Source organism: Lucilia cuprina, chromosome 3 (assembly GCF_022045245.1).
Source record: "Lucilia cuprina isolate Lc7/37 chromosome 3, ASM2204524v1, whole genome shotgun sequence".
In the NCBI taxonomy this organism is placed as follows: domain Eukaryota; kingdom Metazoa; phylum Arthropoda; class Insecta; order Diptera; family Calliphoridae; genus Lucilia; species Lucilia cuprina.
The window spans coordinates 14,384,125-14,402,110 of record NC_060951.1 but is presented as its reverse complement, the minus strand read 5'-3'; the positions used below and the strand labels follow the sequence as shown (position 1 = coordinate 14,402,110).

At 29.6% G+C, this 17,986-nt stretch overlaps 1 protein-coding gene across 1 annotated transcript; it reads left to right on the top strand.

Annotated features, from left to right (window-relative positions):
* Positions 1-2,893: 2,893 nt before the first annotated feature.
* On the top strand, positions 2,894-13,097 carry LOC111680242 (splicing factor 3B subunit 4). Its single transcript, XM_023441868.2, has 3 exons — positions 2,894-3,208; positions 3,272-3,355; positions 12,158-13,097. The coding sequence occupies exons 1-3, from the start codon at positions 3,175-3,177 to the stop codon at positions 13,033-13,035; spliced, it is 996 nt and encodes a 331-aa protein (XP_023297636.1). The 5' UTR covers positions 2,894-3,174; the 3' UTR covers positions 13,036-13,097.
* Positions 13,098-17,986: the final 4,889 nt, after the last annotated feature.

Here is a 17,986-nt window from a genome sequence, read left to right as displayed (position 1 = left end):
GAGCAAAAAGCTATTTTCCTCTCTTTCGCACAAAACGAATTCAATGATTTTTTTAGCTGTATTTTATATACCTCTTCTCACCAAACAATTTCAATATCAAACAAAAGCTGATTTTGGACTTTTTCAAATGTCAAAAGTGACATCTCTGTATACTTTGTGCCCCTATGTCGGTTCTGTTCGCAAGCCTTATTAGCTTAGCCGACAATAAAATTTAAAAATCGTCAATTTAAGCTAATAAGGCTTGCGAACAGAGCCGACATAGGGGTTCAAGGCGAATTCATATAAGGTGGTGTTATTCAATCAACTGATAATTTTTTTTCTTAATTCGTCTGGTTTACGTAGTTGTCAAAGTTTGTTAGTGTTTACATTTTTATATTTAAAAATGTTCGTTAAACGGAAAAAAACTTCGTTAAAATTTTGAATTATGTAAAAAAAAGCTCTGAAATAAAATTGGTATGAACAGTATATCAACTAAGTTTTTTGTCTATCTTTTTTAAGAGAATTTTTTTTTTTATTCATACATAATATTAAAAAAAAAAAAAACAGGTAAAAAGTAAATTTATGTTTTCCAATTAAAAATATAAATTGTGTAAAATGGTAAAACCAAGAAAAAAATAATTAAATACAAATTTTGGTGCATTTGTTGTTGCATTTTATTATTTTCCATCATAATTTGCACTTCAATAAAGTATTTCGCATATTGAGAATTCCGGTTAAATTCGTTGGGATTTCAAATTATTTTTTAATACCTTTTTGGAATTTATTCTTTTATTGTTAAAAGGACGAGATTTAAGTATTTTTCGATTGTAATTTGCTAAAATCATATACTCTTTGTGTGAAAATGTGATGTTATTTGCCTTAAAAATGTTTAAAGGATAATAATAAGACAATTTCGATATAAAAAATTAGTTTGGATTTCTAGAAAAATATAAAACAATGAAGTATAATTATGAGATGTTTAATCAATAACATTAAAAAATATAAAATAGAATAATTGATGAAATGATCCAAAGAATTATTAGAAAAAATGCACTGAGTGGTGCTTCAAAATCTTGAACTGCCAAAGGGAGGCAACTCGTATCCAAGAAAAACCATTGGACTCTTGATTTAGCTTCTCCAAAATCCATATACGAACTAGGAGGAACATTATGTTTAAATTTGTACCTCTAAACAGACCTTTGAATGCTTGGAACCAATGTAAAGTAAAGTGTCGTGTAGTACAGGAAAAATACCTAATTTAGATATTTTAAAATATAGGTGTTTATCATACCCCAAAGGTCAACAAAAACAATATTTTTTAGCTAATACATACACTTATAAATATTTAGAACCCAAATCAAGAATAACTATCCAGATCCTAATATGCCTACCATATCTTATTAATAAAATAAAGCATTTAAAATATGAGGTTGAAAATCATCTAGCATTACGCTTCCTGGTAAAATATATTGTTTGAGTTTTTTCTGGATTAATCATAATTTTCCATTTATCGAAATATGCCTTTAACTCACTAAGAGCGATTTGTACAAATTTCTGAGTAATTTGTTGTATTTAATGTGAAAAAGTGTATTTTAGATGTACTTTTGTACAAATTTCTGAGTAAATTGTTGTATTTAATGTGAAAAAGTGTATTTTAGATGTATAATATTTTTAAAAATGTTCTAATTTTTAAAAAATAAAGAAAACTCTGTGACTTTTAATGTAAATAACAACATATTTTTGGAAAGTACAACAATAATGCCATATTTTCCATTAATTATTGGTTCATTTTTGTAAACAAATTTTGACAAGGGAGTATTTCGAACAAAAACAAATTGCCTATGTTTTTTGTAGACGCTTGTTGTACAACAACTCGTGTCGCTACTTTATTAATTTACTTTCAGAGTTAGGTACCTACCAGGGTGAAGTCATTTCTACAAAAACAACAAAAGTAGATACTTCTGTCAAAAAAATTACATGTTGCCACGGTGTTTTTTTAATTTACCTTACATAAAGACAATCCGACATGCCCAAAAATCTCTTTACGTAAAGTAAATATGTATTGTAAGACAAATAATAATAAAATAAAATTTATTAAAAATAAATTCACAAACAAAATTTTTATTTTATAAACGGTATTTTGTATGGAATTTTTTTTTAATAAAATAAAAATGTTTGTGAATAAGGGGCTTAGAATATTATTTATTATTTACTTATTAAAAAAGTAAATAAATTATCAATTAAAATAACAAAAAATTAATATTTGATTACAAAATTTTAAGTATGCAGCAAAAATACAAATTATATACATATTATTTTTTATCAGTCAATATTGGGAACTTATAATATCGTCTAGGTCTCTACTATTGTCGTATAAGAAATATATAATGATCTTTATAGAAATGTGACCAAACCACTATTATTTATTTATTACCATAACTTTTATAAGGCCATAGACGGTTACAAATTTCTACTAAAAAATACAACAAGATTTCCTTATAAAATAAAATACAATATAAAAAAATCTTAAAAATTTAACAATATTATAACAATGGAATGTTGTTAAAAATTAAGATACCTATGATAAAATCAAGTTTTAATAATTTTATTTACAATTGTGGGATGTTTGTACTCTCAATTGATTAGTAAAAAGTTGCCTATAATTGATAAAATAGATGCATATTTAAGATAAATAGTTTGTTAAATTTTTTAGTATTTCGCATAAATTTACTAAGGATTAAAAGGAATATAAAATTTATTTATTAATTTTTTGTCCTAAAAATATAATAAATCCCTATATAGATGTACATATTTTTTGGATTGTGGCAACTCTAAATGGTGTATTTTGACAGTTTTATCTACCTCAACTAAAAAAATGAGTTAATTGACTTCACATTATGAGTGTACCCTGTTACCGACTGACAGTAGGCTTAGAAACTTTTTGAAAGCGTTTCACTTTTTGATGTTCAGTGGCCACCACCTTGTATGAATTCGCCCTGGCACAAAGTATAATGAATGATTGAAAATAAATAATAATATAATTTTGGAAATTTCTTTAAATTTTTTTTAATTGGACAAATTAAAATTTTATGCTTTGAATTTAAGCTAGTTTATTTTTACATACAAAATTCTGTTTTTAAGCCGATGATTTTAATTGTGTAGATTGTAGATCTTTGGAAGTTGAACGAACACATTATGGCCGCTGGACCAATTGCAGAACGAAATCAAGGTAAATTCTCTTTAATTTTTGTAAATTGTTAAAATATTAAATTTTTTATTTATTATTTTTAAGATGCTACAATTTATGTTGGTGGTCTTGATGACAAGGTTTCTGAAACGTTATTATGGGAGTTATTTGTACAAGCCGGTCCTGTAGGTAAGCGTCTTTATGATTTTAGAATTATAGAGCTCTTAAATTTATGTCTAATTTATAAAGCCTTAAATGTGAAACACAAATTGATTCCAATATTCTTTAAGAATTATCCATAATGGTTACATATACAAATGTTTAGTTTTGTGGTTATAATCAATTTTCCAATAAGTCTACTCAAGTACGATTTTTACATTCATACATACAGTGTCTCTCAGAGTATTTGAATTTAGGTAAACTATGAAAAGAAACCAAATTTAATAATATATTTTGTGTGCATAAAAATAAATTAATTTGTTATATTGTTTAGACAGTCCTTAGGTTTGATATCACGCTTTTTAAAACTTGAAAAATTTACATTTACATAAATTAAATTTTTTAAAAAAAGTATAAAATTGCCTCACAAAAGTATACGAATTTTTCTGTATATCATATTTGATCATATTCACGGCTGTTATGGAATCCAAGTCAGATTTGGTAATTTATTAGAAATTAATATCAATTCCGATTTGAATATTTGTCATGAAATCGTCTTGATTTTGCCTACTTACGAAAATAAACAAAACCCATATTCGAATCAGATGTTTTCTTTTGTTTACATTTTTTAGTTTAGTTAAATTTTCAGAAGTTGACTTATTATACATTTTTTTAAATTAATTTTTACAAAAAAATTTAAATGGTTTAGGCAGTAGTTGCATTTTTATTGATGGAGGATGAAGTTGTCAACGAATTAATCGTTGATCACAGCAATCCATTGGAACTGCCAGAATCTGTGTACGTAGAGATTTTGATTTGGCCGGGAAGTGGTTTTAACTCTTTAGTGGTTTGCAGATTCATTGGACAATACCGTCCGAATAATGAAGCGTTCGTAATGGTGTTGGACATTGTAAAAGAACATTTGTTACCATCAACCATTCCCTGCGTGATTCAACTGGCTGCAACATTGCGATTTTTAGCAGAAGGGTCTTACGAAAGGTCAGTTGGAAACGATTCCACCATAAGTCTAGGCAGAAGTACTGTATCAGTTGTATTGTGGCCAAATTAATGAACTTTAGAAAAATAGTTTACCTTTTTCCACCCACTTATTCGGCGGACCAGCGAAGTTTAGAGAATCCGTCAATTCCTGCCAAAGAGAATCCACTAAAACTTTACCGCGTTTTGGGTGGGTTCTTCTCCATGAACTCTGAAAATAATGCATTCTGTGTTGCATTTCTATGTTTGCCCCTATTTGTGCCAAAAATAATTGAATATTTATAAATTATAAAATTTTTATTTATTTAACTTACATTTTCCAACAACATTCTAACAAAAGAAAACTGCAAATCTGTAAGCAGTCAGCTGATCGGATTATTTCTGACAAAAAACGATAACATCAGATAATATGACATCAAATTCTGATTACAATTCTGATTCGAATATGAAACCAATAACATTGGTTTCTATGACACCAAAATCAATTTTTGTTCGGTTTCAAATCTGATTCCGAAAGCAATCAGATTCCATAACAGCCGTGATTATACGAAACACAAATTTTAGAATCGATTGGTTTTTAAATTGTTTTGAAGGGGTTACTATCAACCGAAATGATATATTTTAGGCCCATTTGGTCTACAATTTTTGGGGATTTGTACCCTTTTTTATGTAATATCATTAAAATGGCGATTTTTGGCAAAATTTTTTGTATTTTTCTTTTTTTCCACAGATAAAACCAAAATTTGATAGTGGGATTTAATAGACCCCTTGGAGTATCTAAAAATAGTATTTTTTGTTACAAGAATCTGTATTTAAAAGATCCAAGATATATTATTGATGTCATTATTTAGTCGCTAATTCAATATATTGGAACTTAAGTCCATTTTCATAATAGAAGGGTTTTACATATTTTAAGTTTTCAATGTATAGTGGAAGTGTATAACTCCAAAACATGCCTCGAAGGAACACCATTCAATATGGTAGTATCATTATTTGTATATAGCAATGACGCCCAGGCTGCATGCCACTATATCATTATGGTCTAACTCAAAAATATCTATATCAGTTTAAATATTGATTACTATGATCAAAATAAACCCAAAATTTTGGACTTACAGTGTTATTGTAATGGGCAACATAAGCGTGAAAGTTACGAAAGTTTGTGTCAGTCGCCCCCTAGAATTAAAGATATGTTAATAACATTTCTAAAAATATAAAAATTATTTTTTTTGCCACGCCTAAAGATACCGCCCTTTTTGTTTTTGTATATATTACATCATCATTTTAAGTCCGATCGTTTCATATGATATATCAATATTTATGGCTTGGTTGTAGCTACATTTCACCCTTAGACGATTTTTAAATTAAACGTAACATTCTATGCCCGACTTCTTATATCTCGGATCCTTCCCTAAAATCTGAAATTGTGGTTATATAATAATAAAGAGCCTTTAATTATATGAAATATAGGCCTTTGAAATGCTCACTTTTATGCATTAACAGCTATTTTATAGATATTTAAAAATGTTCATATATTCATTATCAACCGTTCTCACAACAAATAATCAATTTACCAGAAAAAAGCGTCGAAAACACTTTTTTTTTAACAAATTATAAATTTTTTCAGTTACAAACCCTTTCAGATCCTACTTCCTATCAAAATTTTGAAAATAGATTAAATCAGAACATTATTCAGGATGAAATTCTGCAAATCTATCTCATTCAGAAAATCAGTTTTTCACCAATAAAAATAGTATATGGAAATTAAGACAAAATTCAATATATATGATATATAAAAAAAGAAAAAATAAATTAGCTAATTTATCATAAAAAAGTTATCACATTTCATTAAATTAAAAAAAGGTAATCTCGATTAAAAAGTATGATGAATCGTTAGTAATGTCAGTCTTGAAAAAATAAAAATCGTTTTTTTTTTTTGCTTAATTTGTATTAATTATATCTTAAGTATATATTTGTTTTAACAATATGTGTCCGACTTCACTTTCCTACTCCTTTTTGTTTGTTTTAGTGAGTGTATGCATACATACACTATCGGACAAATTAAAGTGCAAAGTACTCATGCTATATATTTTCAGCGAAAAATATGTTAAATGATTATTGAATATAGAAATTTTTTTAAAATTCCCTAAGTTAATATACAATGCTACAAAAATAACAATAGAATATAATTATTGCACTTAAAATTTTTCTGTATAATATTTAAAATTATAGTTAATTCATTTGTTTTTCGGACAAAATAAGGTGGCACTTTTATATACTACTAGCTGCTTATACCCGGCGTTGCACCGGTATTACTGGTGATAATAAAGTTGGCATACAGAATTCCATTTTTTGCCCGTTTTTACCCCCTTTGGGAGGGCTTCCAAAATATGCATATTTCCGATACTATAAAAAGGCGTAGAATAGAAAAAATGGCCTCAAATCACAAAAGTACTAACTTTTGCAGTTTTCACCCTTTTGTCCTATTTTTTGTCCCCTTTTGGTCCAACTTCCAACAGTACTATGCTAATTCATATTTCTGAAGCTTTAAAAAGGTTAATGGAATATATTTTGGCTTAAGTAAAGACAATAATTGGTATTTATGCTCAAAAGTACTAATTTTGACTGTTTTTCACCCATTTTTAATTTTTTTATATCTCCAACTCATTGTCAACATTTTCGATACAAATTGGAACTCATCTGACCAACTACGAAAATTTGAGTCAGTCAAATCTGAAGGTCAGTGCCTTTGGAATGGGCCTTGGTAACTTCATATATCAGAAAAATAATAAGGTAAAGAAGACTTGATAAAGTAAAAAATAACATTTTTGTAGGAAAAAATAATGACAATTTATCAAAATGGCTTAGGTTAGGTTGATAGGATTGTGTACTACATCAAATCCGAAGAAATACACCTAGGCCACTATCGGGCCTTTTGTGAGCTCCAATTCATAAAAAAATTGTTTACTGAATGTATTATTTTTCCATGTTCAGAAACTAAGTTTCCTGAACGTAATTCCTAAGAATCTTCCAATCAGTGTTGGTTAAGAATGTTATTTCCGAAATAACATCACTTCCAAGATACTTGGATCTAACTTCGACGAATGCCTGACAGTGACAAATAAAGTGCTCCAGAGTTTCACTGTCCTCTCCACATGCTCTACATTCGTCTAAATCCGCATGTCCAATTTTGTATAGATGTGCACGTAATCCTTTATGTCCACTAATAATACGTACCATCCAGATATCTTCGAGATCCAAATCTTCAATAATTCTGTCCGACATGCTTTCGAGAAGTTTCCTATTCAATCAAAATCCTATTCAGAAAAATCGGTCCATAAATAACTGAGATATAAGCAAAAATCTGAGACTACCTTTAAAAATTTCCTCAACAAATTATAAATAAAAGCATAAAAACAACAAGGAGATAAAGCAGTAATATGTTGGTAATACAGCTCATATTTATTTGAAGGTGGTAATACAGTTTTACGGTGGTAGTACAGTACAACGGTTAATATTTCTTTCTGCTACAGTTTATATTTGTTTGTGTGTAAGTTATGTGTGACATGTGTGCAGAAATACAAAATAAATAATAACTGTTTTTTAAAACATACTTAGTGAAGGGTATATAAGATTCGGCGTTGCCGACTACTCCTGAGTGGCCTGGTACCCATATGATGTAAACCTTACCTCTGCGAGAGTATTCAGTTAAAGCTTTCTTACAATCTAATACGGTCTTAGATTTAATTCTAACATTTGATATCGCCCTAATTGCCTTCTGGCTGTCGGTAAATATATTAAGCCCTGTGGGCGCCATATTTATTCTAATCCAATTTACACATTCCGTTTTTGCTCGTACTTCTGCCTGGAAGCTTGTGTTATGATTAGGTATAGTGGTATATTATTGTTTCTGGGTCTTCAATATAGAACCCAAGGCCCACTTTGTCCCCTAATTTAGAGCCATCCGTATAGCAACGTATCCCTACTAGTATTTGCTTTAATGTTCCCCTTGACCAAGACGTTCCATCTGGGATTAGCGATTCAAAGTTTCCGACATATTCTGAGTCTGGTATGCGATCAGGCACGTCCGATGAATGTGTATAACCTTCCAATGTGTCCAGTATACATTGATGACGTGTCCTATAACCGTTTTGGCCAGAGCCATCCGTGCAGCAACGGATCCCTACTAGTATTTGCTCCAATGTTCCGCTTGACCAAGACGTTCTATCTGGGATTAGCGATTCAAAGTTTCCGACATGTTCTGTGTCTGGTATGCGATCAGGCACGTCCGATGAATGTGTATAACCTTCCAATGTGTCCAGTATACATTGATGACGTGTCCTATAACCGTTTTTGGCCAGTTCTCCTAAAGTAAAGAGCCGTTCAGTTTCAATGGGTGGAATATCTAGCAACATTTTCAGAGCCGTGGTTGAAGTAGTACACATGGCACCACTTATACCCAAGCAGCATGTACGCTGAACTCCCTGTAGTATTTTGATATTACACTTTTTGTCCAAAGCAGTCCACCAGATTATGAAGCATAAGCCAGAATTGGTCTAATTACACTTTTATAAAGCCAATTTGTCATAGTAGGACTAAGACCACATTGATGATCCTATCCTCTATGTGGTGTCTCCATTTTAATTTCTGGTCAAGTATTAAACTTAAGTACTTAACTTTGTCACCAGTATCTTCTTACCCAGGAAGCAAGGTTCACTATATGTATAAATTTTTGTCTTTCTTGTAAAAAGACAAATTTCCGTCTTCGCCGGGTTAACATTGAGGCCTCTCGGTTGAGCCAAGCTCAAGACCGTATTCAGAGTCTCCTCAGCTCTTCTACACAAGTAGAAAGTATTACGACATCATGCATAGCAGACAGGTCGAAGTAATTTCTCGGTTAGGGTCCTTAAGAGGCTATTAATCGTGGTAACCCAGAGTAAAGGTGACAAAATGCCACCCTGTGGTATACCGCGAAATACTATTTTCGTGATAGCTGCGAAAGCTTATCCATCTATTCCTTAGCAAGTAGTTGAACCTAACCTAAAGAAACACTTGATAAATTTAAAAAATAACATTATTGTAGGAAAAAACACCAGTCGGTATGTATGTTAAAAATGGGGATTATTTAAAATATAAAGCATTTGATTTGTTTTTTAACTTTATTTCGGAATATTTTTTTTTTTTTTTGGCAAAAAAAGGGATTTTTTACAAGAGGCTCAAAGGGGAATAGGGCAAAATATGGCACTATCCTTATAAATGTTGGTAGGGGGAATTAAGTCTACTTTAATATTATTTATGTAGAATTTATAAGTGTCATTAGTGTTTGTAAGTGAATTTTGACCTTTTAGTCTTTTTCTGAAGGGGAGCTTGTATGGGGGCTAGGGTCAAATGAAATGAACATTTTTCCAAAATTTTCCATTTTACAAAAGTATTGTTTGCAAAAAACAGCTGTTCATTGTTTATGTTTTTGAGTGAAAAAAGCTTAAATCTAAAACTGAAAAACACAATTATCGGTTAAAGTCCGCCTAAATTTGTTCCTAACAGCAAGTTAAGCCTAGTTTAACTGATGAGTAAGAAACCCGCCCTAAGTAGAATAATTTTGTTTTATTGTTATTTTTGTAGCATTGTATATTAAATAATTACATTTAAAAGATTTTCGCTGAAAGAATTAATGTATCATGAGTACTTTTGCACTTTATTTTGTCCGATATTGTATTTACAGTGAATCAATTAAGTAATTTGCCTATGTAAAATTTTATAAATTTTAAGAAAAAACTTTATCTGAAAAATTATTTACAGCAAAAAAAAAAAAAAAACTATTTGTTTGTTGTATTTTTTAAAGAATATCTTATATATTAATTTTCTACCATAAAATGTAAAATCGTAATATTATTTAACGAAATTTTTGATAAAATAAGAACGTATTGTTAATTTTTTAAGTCAATAAAGTATTTTGCTTTTTTAGGATTTTTTTGTTATTTTTTTCAATATTGCTGCATTATTTTATAAAATTTAATATTTTTATTACTCCTATATATTAGAATAACATTTTTAGATATTTTAGTAGTGGAACGACATTTCTTGGACATTTCTTAACTGATTTATTATCCTATATACCTATAAGAATTTATTAATATTTGACTTAATATGAAATCTATCGTTTCTTTGATTAAATTTCGAAAATAATAAGTAATCTTGAATTGGATACATGATATATTAGATAATCAATGGATTTGGACCTAGAAAAAATGTTAAGTCAGATATAAATCTATATATTATAACATAAATAATCTGGATTTTTGGTTATTTTGTATTGATAAACAATCACTACATTACGGAAACCCCATTATACTGGGGAGTACTGTGTAAATTTTATTTAGAATTGTAGAATATTGATTCTTATTCAATAAATCTAACACTAAGTACCATCCTAACCACTTTGAGTATGGGGACATCACCATATACCACTATAAAACTATTACATGATAAAATCCTGATTTTCTATCTCATATTTTAAATGCTTTATTTTATGAATAAGATACAGTAGGCGTATTAGGATCTGGATAGTTATTCTTAATTTGGGTTCTAAATATTTATAAGTGTATGTATTAGCTGAAAATTTTTGCTTTTGTTGATCTAAGGGTATGATAACTACCTCTATTTTAAAATATCTAAATTAGGTATTTTTCCTGTACTACACGACAGTTTACTTTACATTGGTTCCAAGGATCCTAAGGTCTGTTTAGAACTCTAAATTAAAACATAGTGTTCCTCCTAGTTCGTATATGGATTTTGGAGAAGATAAATCAGGAATCCAATGGTTTTCCATGGATACAAGTCGTATCCCTTTGGTAGTTAAAGATTTTGAAGCACCACTCAGTGCGTTTTTCTAATAATTCTTTGGACCATTTCATAAATTACTCTATTTAATATTTTTTAATGTTATTGATTAAGCATCTCATAATTATATTTCATTGATTTACACTTGTTCTAGAAATCTAAACTAACACATTTCACATTTCTACACAATGATTAAATGATTTTTGCAAATTACAATTGAAAAATACTTAACACTTGTCCTTTTAACAGAAAAACAATAAATTCCAAAGAGGAATTAAAACATAATTTAAAAAAAAAACCCAACGAAATTAACCGAAATTCTCAATATGCAAAATACTTTATTGACATGCAAATTCTGATGAAGAATAATAAAATGCAACAACAAATGCACCAAAATTTGTATTTTAATATTTTTTTCTTGGTTTTCCTATTTTACACAATCTCAATTTTTAATTGAAAACATAAATTTACTTTTTACATGTTTTTTTTCCAATTTTATTTATGAACAAAAATCTAATTCTCTTAAAAAAAGGTAGGCAAAAAACTTAGTTGATTCACTGTATATTATTATTTATTTTATAAACAAAAGAATGCAAACGAATAATTTGTAAGAAGCGATCATTTTTGTCTTCGACAGATTCGCGTTTAATTACCGCATTGTTTAACATGTGAGTTCGCTTAACTGTACTGTGCTACGGAGTTTTGAGGTTTTCATATTGAACATATGCAAAAGCCAACATTTGTTCTAAGTTAGCATGTTTTGTTCAAAAAATCGCAGCAAAAAATAAAAAGACGTGTAAAAAAGTAGTAAATGCATGGGTTAAACTGATACATACATTATTTTAAAGTTAGTGTGTCACAGGCGAGTCTGGTAACGTATTTTGAAAAATGAGTAGTTCGCCATTAACTGAACATTCAAAGATTCTCATGTGTACACTATATTTAAAAAAATGCTTATTCATATGTTTATTAAATTCAACTTCTTTATTTTTTCAGTAAATGTTCATATGCCAAAGGATCGTGTTACTCAAATGCACCAAGGATATGGGTTTGTAGAATTTCTTAGTGAAGATGATGCTGACTATGCTATAAAAATTATGAATATGATAAAACTGTACGGAAAGCCAATACGAGTTAATAAAGCCTCTGCCCACCAAAAGAATTTAGATGTTGGTGCGAACATATTTATCGGAAATTTGGATCCTGAAGTAGACGAAAAGCTTTTGTATGATACATTTTCAGCTTTTGGAGTTATATTGCAAACACCAAAAATAATGCGAGACCCTGAAACTGGAAATTCTAAGGGGTTCGCCTTTATAAACTTTGCAAGTTTTGAAGCGTCTGACGCTGCAATGGATGCAATGAATGGGCAATATCTTTGTAATAGACCTATATCAGTTTCATATGCATTTAAGAAAGACTCTAAAGGGGAACGACATGGTTCTGCGGCAGAACGATTATTGGCTGCGCAAAATCCATCTTCACATGCTGATCGACCACATCAACTTTTTGCTGACGCTCCTGTGCCTAATATGATACCGGTAATGGCTGGTCAATTAATTCCACCTCCACTATTAGCACCTCCTCCTCCACCAAATCCTGGTTCTGCGTCAATGATGCCTCCACCACCACCTGTACCACCACCACAGTCTGCATTCGTACCCCCTCCACCGTTACCACCATTAGCAGGAAATCAGTCGTTACCACCCCCCGTAGGAATACCACCACCACCTAGAATGCTACCACCAAATTCATGGCCCTCTGCAGCACCTGCACCTCCTCCACCGAATTGGAGACCACCAACTGGGTTCCCTACTGCTCCCTTTCCCCCAACACCCTTTAATGGTGAAACTTCTGTAGGCTACCAATATTAAATACATACCAAGAACAAAATTAAGATTAAAAAAATAAAGAGTTAATAAAAAATATTATTAAATATTTTTGTAGCTTTTTGAAAATTGTACCACAATGTATGTATGACGATTACATATGGTATTATGCATTTACAGTGAGTCAAAAATTTTTAATAAAGTTAAAAAAAAATTGTTATTCTTTGATTTCAAAGATACACTTAAATACAAGTAGTTGAATTCTACTAGTGTCCGGCCAAACGTTCGGGTTCGGTGCCGTGGATAACATTTTTGAAGGAATACCTCTGCAACGATTTAAGTACATTAATACGCATACTAATGTACTAATACAATCTCTTCGAAATGGTTCTTAAAAAGTTCTGTAAGATTATAGGGGGAGAAATAATTAACTGCATTATTACGTCGTCAATCCGTGGTCAGTGGAAACCCTATTTTCTGTTCCCTTTATACTATGTTAGGATTTTTCTAACTACTTCTATTTTCATCCTTGAAAAAGTGTAGAGATAAATTCTTACAAGTAAAACCGCTAACGTTATAACTTATCGCAACCAGTGTTTAAATAACTAGACTAGAATTAGCTGCTAGTAACGAAAAACAACCACTTTTGTAGTTAAAAATGTTCAAAAACTAGCAGAAAATCTTTTACTATTACTACTGCTGCCTTTAGATTTTGGTAGCAGTAGTTACAAATGTAGCAAAAAAAAAATAAAAATTTCGATAGCAGTAGTTATTGCTACTATAATTAGGTAACAGTTCATGGTGACATTGCTACTTAAATTTTGGTAGCATAAAAAAAAATTTATTAACATAAAAAAATACTAGGACTTCGTTTTGTGGGCCTTCTAAAGACATATTTACATATTCCAAAGATGCGATATTAATTCCTCATTGCCTTTTCGCAAGAGATTTTCTAGAAGGACTTTTTTCAACTACTAAAAGGATTCAGGTACACTTATCAAAGGATTATGTATCCAATTTTATATGAAAATTTGCTTTATACAATTTTTATAAGTTCTAATGAATAAGTCAATATGATTGTTAATGTAATTTTCTGTATATATACATTTTACAAATCCTTCGACTGGAAATCTTCTAAAAAGCATTCAACGGAAGACCTCTTTAAGTTAGCATATAAAATTTAAACGATTTTGCAATGCGGCTAGATGTTCATGTGTCTATAGAATAATGCCTTTAGTAAGGCCCCTATACTGAACCTTTTTCCCGTCGGGATATGTTTGTAAGTTTATTTTTTGTTGTCGAAGTTTTTTATTTTATTCAATTATTTGGTATTAACAGAACGATCAACTAGTAGCAAAGTCTTCTATTGATACTTATAAAAAGTAGAAATAAAATTTTTATATTTTTAAAGGTATTTTCAGACTACAATACTGAATATTAATTATGATTAAATATACTTCTGATTTTTATGACATACCGAGTGATTTTTCTGATTTTTCATATGTATCAAAGTTGTATATAAAAAAAGAAACGTTAGAAACCATCAAACCTCGAATGAATCTTACATATGTCGAATTTCACTAAATATTCGTATTTTTAAGCCATTAATGAGTTGCAGTCATCTTCTGAAGGGGAGCTTATATCGGGGGTAGGGTCAACTTAGAAGATTTTGACTCGTATGAAACTTATGTCGAATTTCATCTATATACTAGTATTTTTAAGCCAGTAATGAGAGTAAAAGACATTTTCTGAAGGGCACCTTATTTGGGGGATAGGGTCTATTGCATAGTGATTCTGGTTCATTAGAAACTTACTTATGTCGAATTTCTTGGCTATATTCCTATTTTTAATCAAGTTATGACTGTTAAAGCTACTTTTCGAGGGGCCACTTGTATGGAAGTAAGAACCGAAAACGTGGACCCATTTTCAATACCAAAAAAACCTTACCTATAAGAAATATTTATGTGAAATTTCAACTCTCAAGCTTTTTCCATTCGGACTTTATCGTGCTTTCAACAGACTGACAGACATCGCTAGATCATCTTAGAATTTAATGAGGACCCAGAATATATATACTTTTGTGGGTATATGACCAATATTTCGATGTGTTACAAACGGAATGACAAAATCAATATACCCACCATCAAGGTGGGTATAAAAAGTCCGAACACATATTATAAAGAAAATACAAAATTAATGAGTATATACTTTAATGAGAGTGATGAGAAGGCCTCTCAAAATTTATACATTTTACATTTTTTTTTACTTCTCACAATTCATATACGAGTCATTCCAAAATTTATCGACCAAAAAAGGCAGTTTTTAATTTTAACATCTTCGATTTTTCTTAAACTCGGTACATATATTCTGCTCTTAAATACGGTTTGTACGACGTATAAATTGGATCCATAACTTATACGGTTCATATATTAAGGGCTCCTAAAGTTGGGCATCTCGCGTATTTTTGTGGAAAATTAGTAATGTTGACGACTTAATTACTTTGGAACCCGTTATCCAATTATAACAAATGTGATCTCTTTCGACAGGACTCCGATTACTCATTATTAAAATTTCATAAAATATTTTTTAGGTCCTGACTCAAGGACCATAAACCGAAAAATGTCTTTTATCCTTTAATATCCTGAAAAATGGTATTTTGTTTTTCTTAATTTTTTACAAAAAATAGGCAATAGAACTATTATTACGGTGTAAAAATTTCAAATTTGGATCTTAATGGGATCAGAAGTTATGAACGTTTTTATTAAGCTACATTTAAAAATTGCATAGGAAATGTGTGCTTTTTATACATTTTTAATCCACTCAAATAAAGGTTTTAATGCCGAATTATGTAAAAATTACTACAGACCATCAACTTGATGTTAGAAATATTATGGATAATTTTATCTGAAATTATGTCTTAATTAGAAGAAATATTAGAGGTCAAAGGACAAAATATTAAATTTTTTTGATATATCTCCTTTCTTATGTATATTACGGGTTTAGAAGTCATAACATAATTTGTAGAGAATCAAATTTATGACATTTTAATTACAGATAATTTTTTTGTACCATCACCAGGGACATTCGTAATAAAGAGGGTACGTACTATTGGACGTCTACTGTATATATAATTTTGTTGAAATATAAATTTATTGCATAAAATTAATTTAAAGCGTATTTCACATTAGATTGCCTAAATAAGCTATAGTAATTTTGCAACACTAACAATGAAATGACAACCGAAAGTTGAAAGGGTTGCCATACATATTAACAAAACATACAATAAATGCAGAGTAGGTATTTTTATTTCGTGAATACAATTTTATTTATTTCTCTCGTTTTACAACTCAGTTTCACGAGATTTATTTTTAATCTCGCGAGATCTATTTTTTTTAAACTCTTCATTTTTTGCGTTCACTTCATGAGCGATATTTATATATATTGTTTTTTTTAATTTTTCTCACAAGAGATATCAAAATGAATAGAATTTGAATAAAACTCACATACAGAAAATGTGTGTATGAAAACCGTTTAATGGCGGTGGTAAAAAAAAAGTTTAGTAAGGAGGATGTACGTACATATGTAGTGAAAGATGGATGTGTTTGGGGAGAAAAAGGGTTTATGGCGACAAACAAATGTTTTAAAAAATAAAAATGTTTATTTGCAAAACAAAAACTTGTATATATGATGCAATTATGATGTTACCTTAGAAAAAATACGAATATTAAATTATTTATTTACATGCAATATTATTATTTTTACAAAAATACAAAAATTAAAAAAAAAATCAAAATACTCTTGACCTGTAAATTTTTATGAAAAAAAACAAAATAAATTGCATCAACAAATGCTTTTAATGCAAAAACCTAATTGACACATCGTATGTCCTATTTCTTACTTCAATTACAATAACAATTGCTATTTCTATTGCACACGTGCACAAAGATCGTAAAAAGCCATAAAATCATAATGAAATTTCTGAAAATATGTGTGCTTTGCACTGAAAAAATTTTATGTTTGCACATATTTGTGCTTTTCATATTGTTAGTATTATAAATTAATAACGGAAGAGATGTATATATTGTTGTATGTATCCGTTGATGAAAGTATGTTAATGTATGTACATATGATTGTATATAGTTTGATGTATTGATATATGTATATAGTTTGTTTATGTATTAAATGTATCTAATAAGTACTCAAATGATTAACAGTCGATCATTTAATCGTTACAATTTAAGCGATTAATTGCTTGAACAAATAAAAATAAAACAAGTTAGAGTGCTATATTCGGCTGTGCCGAATCTTAAATACCCTCCCACCATCTACTTATTATGTTATTACTATTCTAATTGATGAAATATTTGTAGAAATAAGTTTCTCATGTCTTTATAGAAAAAATACCAAATCTATTTCAATTCCAAAATATTGAACATTATTAATTTAGTAATTTGCATGTATGTATGTGTGTGAAAGATTTAGAGATTTTCAAAACACAACAACATATATATATTTTTTTCATGAAATTTTATTCAACACAAATTGATAATGCTCTATAAATGCGGTTAAGCGCTTTTAGGGGCTGGACCTAGTATAGGAGAAATAGAAGTATACAAAACTAATATTTTTTGCCAAATTATGTATCAATAGCTTAATTTGGTAATATGTAATGTGCGTTAAAGAGATTTTCGTAAAAGGACTTTCTTTATGTGAGAACAATGCTTGCCAACAAATTTTATATGGATATTTTAATTTAGTAATGAATTATTTCCGTATAAGTGATTTTCGGGAGAGGACCTTGTATGGGAGCTATGACCATATATGGACCGATCGAAAACATCTTTCATTATAATATTTCTGTATATAAGAGCAACACTTGTACCAAATTTTATATCGATATCTTAATTTACTTATGAGTTATGCGCATTTAAGAGATTTTCGCGAGGGGACCTTGTATGGGAGCTATGACCAAATATGGACCGATCCAAAAAAGCTT